Consider the following 10578-nt stretch of genomic DNA (forward strand, 5'->3'; position numbering starts at 1 on the left):
TGGTGGGGAATGGTGATGCAGGGTCATAGATCAACCCTGTGTCTGCTTTGCAGAGACGGCCCAGTAAAGTGTCCAGGGTGGAACAGCAAGCAGAGGCTGAAGAAAGCCGACTGAGGGCAGGAGAAACTATCTGTACTGATGAGGTACAGAATGAAAAGAGGAACCTCTGACTAAAGTATTAGATACATTATTCTGTTTGTTCACATTGCTTGCCAGATAAGCTTCTCTAGATTTAAAATTTGGCAAAATTCTGGCACATGAAGGAAATTTCAGTTGGTAAGAGGCACACTAAAAAGTTGAAGTAGTAGTATTAAAAATATCAGGTAAATTTTTTGCTCTTATTTTGTAACACATTGCTCACGATATGGCAATGAAACTGCCATGGTGGAATGCCCCTGGCACCCATTCAGTAGGATGGGGTGTGGCCACAGAGAAGGCCTTTGCTGTTTTTATTGTTCTACCACAAGAATTTTAACCCCACCTTGGTTTTGTGAAAACCCAGATATTAGACTCTTAACATCAGTCAGGTTAACTCACTTTGTAACTTACAGAACATATGTCATATATATTGATTGAAGAACCCTGGTATTTGTACAACAAATCTTAAAACTGTTAGAAATGCCTGTTCATTCGAAATCTAATGAAGTAGTGTGAGTGTACTGATCGGACAGCAGAGAATTCCCAGAAAATAGATTTTATACTGGTGAATGAAAAGTCAATTCATAAGAAGTTTAACTAAAATGCTTTTATTTTTAAACCAAGGGCTTCAATTTGTGTGGTTAGATATGTTAACATTTATGATAAAACAATGTAACAATAACACATAATTTTCAGTTTTTTATTGTTATGTTTTTTTAACGTAACAAAATGACATTATTGTGTTATCTGTCAATGTTAATCTTGAGCATGATGGGCTACCTGGCAGATGCACATGTTTTTTCTTCAGGTTGTTCATCTCCAGCAGATGAACAACATAAAAATCTGGGGATTAATAAAATCTTGTTTAATTAAGTTTACTTTCCAGTTGTATTTTATCTCAAAAAATGTGATTTCATGACAGTGACAGGGGAATGATAATTCTGATTACATGATTTTATAATGAACCCCTTCCTTGATCAGGGTTGGAAACCAAATGTGGTGAAAATAATATTGGACATTTGTTATATTGCTTAAAATGCAAGTATGAGAGATAGATCCATTTTAACTCCAGACTGGAAAGCTTGCTGACGAGCTGAAAGCCTGCCCTTCAGAGGAGGATGCAGTTGCAAGATGAACCTGCCTGGCTGAGGAGGTTATGCTGGTTGGAGGCGACTGACTCGATTAAGCTCCAGAAGTGTTTGAAAGAGATGCCCTCTCCATCTGCTACACCCATCTTCCGCATAATCTCTCCCAGTCCCTGTTCTGTGTTGATCCCCTGTATGAACAGAACAAAATGAAGATTTCATTATTAAGCCATCAGTCAGAGATTTGCAGCATAAAAGCAAACTCCAGTATGCTTTTTCTTCAGCAGTGGAGTCTTATTCAATCACACTAAGGAAGCTGCTAATACTGGGCCTTTCAGAAGCTCTTTAGAAGTTCAGAACCCTTGACTTTTGGGTAAATTTTCTGCATATTCTTTCAACTTAAAGCACTTTGGTTTTCCATCATTCTTCTTCCCCATTATCTTAGTAGTGACAAACATTTTTACAGATCATTAGTTAGGACAAAATCAGCCATACTAAGTAGGATAGCCGGTGTATCGGCTCTCTATGCCCATCTCATAAGCTTTCATGTGTCCAATAATTATTACCTATGTCATTACACCTTCTCACACATCACTTCATTTCTAGACTAATTTGTGTGGATTTCTTATATGTGTAGATCACTCGGGTTGTTCCTGAAATTTGGTGAGAAATGTCACTAATGTTTTTATTATCCTTGCTGTGTGTCTTTGACAGCAGGATAACAGGACAAACCAAGAGAAACAGAAAGAATATTTGCTGTTTGCGTGTCATTTTAAAGGCCTGGCCTTCATGTAGATGGTTCTCTGTCATTATCATCATCAAAATGAATGGATACTATTAAAATGATTCAAGAGGAACACAAAGTTCCAAATTATCTTTCTGGATTCTCCAGACTTCAGCCGTCTTGGTTCTGTGGGAAAGTCTTACTAAGCCTGACTGCTGAGGGCCCTGCTGCAGCTTCCAGAATTCAGGATGAGTCCAGAATTCGCTACTGACCGCTTGGAACCAGATTCCACAGAACACATTCGGAGGTTCAGTGTGGTTTAATAAGTCAATGTTGTTCAAGAACCAAAAGGGGCCTGCTTAATGCCAATATTATGTTAAAATGGTGTTTGTAAAGATTTTCAAAAACTGACTAAATCAATCAAGTTAACCATAGTGTTCCTGTTCCTACAAATATCAGGTTTCAGTGGATGCAAACATTAGCAAAGCTGACTATTCTTAAATTTGGTTGTTAAAATTGTTTAATACAAAACCCTTTTGTTTCATTCTCTACATGGATGTTTCATTTAGACAGTGGTACTTGTCACTAAAAGGTTTAATTTGAAAACCACTGGACATAAAACTATTTAAGAAAATGTACAAAACATTTCAGTGTTCATCTAAACACCACCATCAGCTCTGATTTCAATACAGGAAACGTCTCTGGTAAATAACACATGGAAAAGGACATGGTGGAATCTCATGCAGTCGCATGACTACTGGGAGTTGTAGGGTTTTTTTAAATGTTTTTTATTTGAAAGAGAGCAATGCTCCAGTAGCTTAAGATAGTACTCCCTCTCATGTCTGTGAGATAAGAGCTTGGAGAATTATCTCAATTTTCTGTTTGCATTTACAACTGATGAAATGGTTTTTATGTTCAGTGTTTCAAAAACGAAACTTTCTTAAGAAGGGGACTGCTTTTCTTGAACAGTCTAAGATGGTTCTAAAATGTAGCTTCCTTCACTTCTTCCTGTTTAAAATACTGCAACATAATATCATGTTTATCTATATGCCTTATTTAAAACTAACAAGAGTTAACCGATGTACTTAAACAATACAATTATCATAAAATAGCAAATGTTCTTACTGATGTAAATTCAGGTACAAGTTTATCTTGCAGTTTATTAGTAGGGATGCTCAGCAACGGCCAACATTAGTCATCTGAACGTATCAGTATCAATAAAACTGGACCAATATTAACAAACAATATTTATTTCCATCTTGTTGCTTCTTGTTTCTGGAGAGAAGGTGGAGGAAGTTGGACATGTGATATTTGTCTGGTCATGTAACAAGTGGCGCAGCAAAGGATTGTTGGAAGTTGAGCTGAAACAGCTAAATATCAGAAGTGTGTCCGTCTTTTCTTGCACTATATTAGATATAGCGCAAAAATTTATATAATATTGGTTATAGGCCTTTGCAGACTGATACTGGATATTGATATCAGCAATATCCAGTGTAATTTTGATGGATGGATACACAATGTAATTTTTCATTGTGCATCCCTGCTAATTAGAGTTTAGTGGGGATGCATTGAATTATAGTTACAGTATCAATATAGATAATCACAAAGAGCTGACTGGGCTCAGTATTTGGTGTTATGTTATACTACCAACTGTCATATATTCCTGTGCTACATATAACTGCATATACTATCAGTATGTTGCCTGATGGGCACTAATTGGTCTTACTGGCTACAACAATGTACACTTGCTGTGGCTGTGAATCACTCAACGTAGTGGAGACAAATTTCCACTCCGTTGAGTGATTTGCTTAAAGCTAATGTAAATACTAAAGTTCATGGACACTGTGACATGTTTGACACATTTTCCTAATATTGTGCTACTCTAGTTATAATACCTTACAATAATGCAAGTCTAATGAAAGAATTTATTCTCTCTCATTAAGAGAATAATTTATGGAGTTTTTTTTTAAATCTGTATTGAATGTTCAAATCAAAGAAAGAATATGTTTAAAATGGACTAAGTTCCTACTTGTATAAGAAAACTGAAGATTAAAGAGTGTGTCTGTGTTGTCATTGTTTCTGTTTGCTGGTGCCTGTCTGACTCTACTAAGCCTTTGTATGAGCTGAGTAAGGTGAGGTGGGTGGCCACACCCAGGTGTTAGTCAACAGCAGATCTGGCGCACAGAGAGACACATGCACTCTAATGGCAGTTTTACCTTCACCAGGTTTGGCATGTTGGAGGACAAAAGACCTTTGAACTCTTCTGTTTTCAGTGTTGGACTGTTGTCTGCTGAAGCCGAGTGGAACTGGCTGACCAGAGTGTTAATGGCTTTCTCCAACTCAGAATACTAAACAGGAAAAGAGATAAAATGAAAAAATGTATTATGTTTAGCTTAAACAACAACTTGTAAGTGAACAGTAAGTATTGTTACAGTAACTCAAAACCCTTAAAGTAAAATCTATCTATTTTACTTTCTTTAAAGATTCATCACAGTATTTGCAAGTAATCAACATATTCTCTGGCTTTTATTATTAAAATAATCAGACTAAAACCAGTTGTTAATCAAGTTTACAAAACAGGCCACTGCAAGGCTCCAATAAAACATTTACACAACCCAAGCTGAGACAGAAAAATAAGGCTGTTTTCCATGACAACTGTCTCCAAGGACACAAGTGAACAATAAATACCATAATGCCTGTAGATCTTTACCAGCTGCTGTCATTATTTAAAACTTCTGTTGGATACATGAGAAAGAGCAGAAACCACAAGCTTCACTCTCTCATATCTAAATTCATTTGGAATGGGAAGAAACCTCGTTTGAAATTGAGAACACTTCAACGAGATAAACACTTGGGGGGCTTCGGTCTACCAAATTTTAAGATGTATTTTTGGTCCTTTGTGCTCCAACCTTTGCTTGTATGGTTGAATCCTGAGGCCTCCGTTTCTTGGAAACCAATTGAAGAAAATCTATCCAAACTATACAGGCTGGAGGATTTAGTGTATTCTAATATACCTCCTAAAGAGGCTAAATCACAATTAGGATCCATAATTTCTTCTCTTCTTAGAACCTGCCATTCAGTGCTGAATCTCACAAACACCAACCTGGAACGGCATAAACACTCTCCTATATTTAATAACTTTTCTATCCTCATTAGAAACAAACCATTTTCCTTCCCTAGATGGCGAGATAAGGGTGTCAATGTCCTCAAAGACCTTATGAACAATGATGGCTTGTGTTCTTTTAGTGACCTACAAACTGCGTATAATTTCCCAGGTTCTACATTCTTCTTTTATTTATAACTCAGATTGGCAATGAAAGCGTACATCCATTTTTACAGTAATTTCCATACTTCAATCAATCAATAAAATTTTATTTGTATAGCACATTTCAGCAGTAAGGCATTTCAAAGTGCTTTACATAATTAAAATAAAAACAGGAATAAACAGTGAGAAAGAGAAAAAGATTAAAACAAAAAAGATAAAAACATTAAAACCTCAGAGTTTTAGTTAGAACACCATCTAACAAGGGTACTCACACCTTAAAACCTTTATTAAAATGTAAACAGCGAGAATAAAGAAATAAAAAGTAAAGATAAAAACATCAAAGACATCAAAACTGGCACTCTAATCTGAATTTAGCCATAAGTAACTCTAAACAGGTGGGTTTTAAGTTGATTTTTAAAGGCACCCAGTGTTTCAGCTGTTTTACAGTTTTTTGGAAGTTTGTTCCAGATTTGTGGTGCATAGAAACTGAATGCTGCTTCTCCTCGTTTTGTTCTAGTTCTGGGGATGCAGAGCAGACCAGTACCGTATGATCTGAGGGGTCTAGACGGTTGGTACAGCAATAACAGATCTTTAAGGTATTGTGGTGCTAAACCGTTCAGTGATTTATAAACAAACAGTATTTTAAAGTCTATTCTCTGAGCTACAGGGAGCCAGTGTAGGGACTTTAAAACTGGTGTTATGTGCTCTATCTTCCTGGTTTTAGTGAGAACACGAGCAGCAGCGTTCTGGATCAGCTGCAGCTGTTTGATTGATTTATTAGTCAGACCTGTGAAGACGCTGTTGCAGTAATCACTGCGGCTAAAGATAAACGCATCGATTAGTTTCTCTAGATCGTGCTGAGACATAAGTCCTCTAATCCTGGAGATGTTCTTCAGGTGATAGAAGGCCGACTTTGTGACTGTCTTAATGTGGCTCTGAAGGTTCAGGTCAGAGTCCATCACTACTCCCAGGTTTCGGGCTGATCGCTGGTTTTCAGTTGTAATAACTGAAGCTGCGCATTGATTCTAGTTCGCTCCTCTTTAGGTCCAAAGATAATAACTTCAGTTTTGTTTCTGTTCAGCCGGAGAAAGTTTTGGCTCATCCACACATTGATCTGTTCTAAGCATCTATTCAGTGATTGGATGGGTTCAGAGTCACCTGGTAACATGAACAGTGCTAAGCTTATTTGACCATTTTAACACCTACAGGCTCTGATGGGTCACTTTTGTCACATAATGACCAAAAATAGATGCAGTTTTTAAACTGACTGACAGATCACATGCTTAAACTACACAGAAGAAAAAAAATTTCTCAACTGAAGTTAAGGAGAAGAAAGCAAATAAAATGAGCTTCAAATAACACACAGCGGATCAATAATTGTTTGATTCCTTGCTGATTTTCTATGTTTGCTCACATATGAAAAAATTTGTGGCAGCTTCATTTTATTTTGAAAAGTTGTGTTATCAACTAAAAATGTAGAAATAAAGTACATTACATCATATATCAGAACTGAGCAGCTTGTCATTGAGTAAAATAGATGTTTCATCCCCTTCTGAACTCTGACCCCAAAGCTACGTATACAGCTATAGGGCAGAAAGATCCATGCTACTACATATACTCCTCTTGACCTTGGTCATCCACAGTGACTCAAAACTATCCACCCAGACAACAAAGGAGTGACTGCACTCATGAATCTTACATGAACTCTACAGAGAAAATGGAGTAAGTTTCTCTAAACAAAAACATTAACAATGCTTGAGCTTTATTTGCTACTGTTGACAGGCTCACAAATCCTCCTGTGATGCTGCCACATGAACTTCAATCTAATGCCGCCTGCAGCAAGTTCTCCAGTTTCTTTTCAGAGAAAATTCAAAAGATCAGAGGACTAATCTGCACATCTACTCCAAAGACAGTACCAATGCTGTGCCCAAACAAAACAAATGCAGGAAAAATGACCCAATTTCAATTACTTAATTATAAAACCCTAGAGGAAATTATAAGTCAATTAAGCTCTGGTTCCTGCTGTCTGGATGTCCTACCCACACATTTCTTTAAGAAAGTCCTGCCTGTCGTTGCTAATGATCTGATCCAAATAGTAACTCATCGCTCTCTTCAGGTGTTTTCCCCCAGGCTGTGAAAACAGCAGTTATCAAACCACTGATAAAAAAGAACAATCTAGACAAATCCCTACTGCAGAATTACAGGTCAATCTCCAACCTCCCATTCATCAGCAAAATTATTGAAAAAGCTGTTTTTAAACAATTGAATAACTTCCTAATAATAATAATGAATCGCTTTGACTCCTTCCAGTCTGGTTTTCGTGCTCACCACAGCATGGAGACGGCTCTTGTAAAAGTGTTCAATGACATCCATATAAATACAGACTGTGGGAGAACCACAGTGCTGGTTCTGTTGGACCTCAGTGCAGCTTTCGACACTGTTGACCACGACATTTTACTGAATCGACTGGAGAGTTGGGTCGGACTCTCCGGTCCAGTGCTCAACTGGTTTGAATCTTACATAAAGAACAGGGATTTCATTATTTCAATTGGAAACTTCTCATCAGAGAGGTCAAAGGTCACATGTGGGGTACCCCAAGGTTCAATCCTAGGACCCCTTCTTTTCAATATTTATATGCTCCCACTGGCTCAGGTTATAACAGGACATAGGATTTACTACCACATTTATGCGGATGATACACAGCTCTACATCACGATGTCACCAGGTGACTCTGAATCCATCCAATCACTGAACAGATGCTTAGAACGGATCAATGTGTGGATGTGCCAAAACCTTCTCCAGCTGAACAGAAACAAAACTGAAGTTATTATCTTTGGACCTAAAGAGGAGCGAACTAGAATCAATGCACAGCTTCAGTTATTACAACTAAAAACCAGCGATCAGCCCGAAACCTGGGAGTAGTGATGGACTTTGACCTGAACCTTCAGAGCCACATTAAGACAGTCACAAAGTCGGCCTTCTATCACCTGAAGAACATCTCCAGGATTAGAGGACTTATGTCTCAGCACGATCTAGAGAAACTCATCCATGCGTTTATCTTTAGCCGCATTGATTACTACAATAGAGTCTTCACAGACTGACTAACAAATCAATCAAACAGCTGCAGCTGATCCAGAACGCTGCCGCTCGTGTTCTCACTAAAACCAGGAAGAGAGAGCACATAACACCAGTTTTAAAGTCCCTACACTGGCTCCCTGTATCTCAAAGAATAGACTTTAAAATACTGTTGTGAGTTGTCTTACTAAATTCAACAGAGTAATTTTCTTATTTGTTTTCATATTTAGCATGTTTAACATTTCTATAACTGATTTTCTTTCTCAAGGTAATAAAAACCAGATGTATGACAACAACATTCCAGTCACTCTTACATTAAATTCTAACAGCTAGAATTTAGCTGTATGTTCTGGATTTATTTTAGGCTTTTTTGTTGAAGCATTTCCTTGGCAAAGTTTCACGTGTCTGCCTTTATTCCACACCCGTTGATTTAATTCAATCCCCTTTTAGTGAAAAAGTTCCTTATATTCTTTATTTTGTCACAGATTCTGAACATTTTGAGTGAATCAGTTTGGTCAACCAGATTGCATTTAGTTAACGTCTACCACACCCAAATCCAGGTCTCTGCTGTCTGAAACAACGGTCCGGTGTACTTCTGTGATTTGAAGATTCAGATATTAGAAGAGTTTTGAGAAAGTTTGTTTTAAGCTTTATCTACTAAAGTTTGCAATCTTACATGGTTTGCTTTTTGGGGTTTATTTAAAGAATCAGGGCGTAACCGCTCGTTCAACAGCAATTCCTAAGTAAAAAAAAAAAAAAAAGATGCCCCATCAGGAAGAAGGAAACTGTTCGAAACCGAAAATCTTCGGATTCTCTCCTTGATCGGTTATGAAGTTGACGTTAATGATTTCAAACGGCTGGCAGAACGCCCTGCGATGGAAGGAGCTGTGTTTCGTTGTGCGTCATGTTCGCTCAAGGCCTGCACCGCACCGCCAGGTTTCTACAGAGCTTCCTTAAATTCACATTCTGCTTCCAAATCGACCGAATATTGAACATTCCTGAAGCTTTCACCATGCCTGGACAGCACAGCAGCCACATTACAGAGGAAGATTTGCATGGATCGCGTTGTTACGCGGCGTTGGCCTCACAGGAGCGGCTGACGCTGCGTCGCCTCTTCCTAGGGAGGGGCCGCTGGCTGCAGGCGCGCGCGTACACGCACACACACGCACGCACATCTGGAAAGTTTTTACTCGGAACAAAAGTTCGGAAAGAAACTTTGTCAAGTTGTGCTGCCTCTTAATACTTTGAAAGACTTAAATATACCGGAGCGCTTAAAAGCCGCTCTGCTTCTCTTTTCAGCGGGTTAATCCGATAAAGAGCCGAGATGTGTGGAAGTTAATCAGCTCAGCGGCGGATAACGTCCCCCTAAACCGAAGTCCCTGATACAGAATACAAAATACAAACAGCAGCAGCTTCATGCAGTGCTAACTTGCAGGCAGTAATCGAATAGTTTGAGTTTCTTACCCCAGGCATGTCGGCTGTACGAAGTGTCTTCCTGTAGAGTCTGCTGTGTGTCAGTGGAGCACCGAGTCTGTCACCAATTGGCAACTCTCCTGGATCCTCCCTCTGCAGGTAGGAGGAGCTGGGAGCTGTCGCAACGCCGCCAGGTTGCACCTCTGACACAACAATCCAACCAGATGCATGTACCTCCCATTCTATCAATCATAATCTCATGCATCAAAGTGCTAAAGGTAACCTTAGAAATCTGTTTCAGGAATTATCCCAGCCACAGTTCTCTGTCAATACATGACTCAGTCAACATCTGGAAGTCTTTAGTGAAGACTTTGTATTTTTTACATGAAGACTGCCTGCATGTTTGGGCTGGTATTTCCCTTCTCTTCTTACTGTTTGACATACATCTGGAGCAAATCGACCAAATTAATTCTAACTGCCTAAAAGTTGAACTTGTAGGTTTTCTCATAAAAAGGGAGATGGAGACAGGCCGAGACAGAAAAGAGAGAGAAGGGAACTGGCAGGACCACATTCTTTCGGTCTGCTTTTCTGACTTAGTTCACACAGCTCACTCTGGTCTCTGTACAAACAGGTGGAAAGCCTGACTTTTATTGACTTTGGAGGCTTTGACCATCACAACCCAAGTTTAATAAGGAGTCAAAGTATATGTCGTTAAACTGAAAATTTGGCAGCAAGAATGTAACGGCCTGCCTGCCTCATCTGCAATTACAGTTCATACCAAGGAATATGTGCTCTACACTAAGAAATTACCCTCATGATCAAATTTATGAGTTCATAAAGATGTAACTAATAATTACTATATCACTGTATCAGATTTT

The 10578-nt window shown here is 38.6% G+C and overlaps 1 protein-coding gene across 1 annotated transcript; it reads right to left on the minus strand.

Moving 5' to 3' along the window:
- Positions 1-730: 730 nt before the first annotated feature.
- s100v2 (S100 calcium binding protein V2) lies at positions 731-9903 on the minus strand. Its single transcript, XM_081612221.1, has 3 exons — positions 9752-9903; positions 4164-4295; positions 731-1414 (listed from the first exon to the last, which is right to left on the minus strand). The coding sequence occupies exons 1-3, from the start codon at positions 9758-9760 to the stop codon at positions 1247-1249; spliced, it is 309 nt and encodes a 102-aa protein (XP_081468347.1). The 5' UTR covers positions 9761-9903; the 3' UTR covers positions 731-1246.
- Positions 9904-10578: the final 675 nt, after the last annotated feature.

This window comes from Poecilia reticulata, chromosome 11 (genome assembly GCF_904066995.2).
Source record: "Poecilia reticulata chromosome 11, P_reticulata-male-v2, whole genome shotgun sequence".
Lineage (NCBI taxonomy): Eukaryota > Metazoa > Chordata > Actinopteri > Cyprinodontiformes > Poeciliidae > Poecilia > Poecilia reticulata.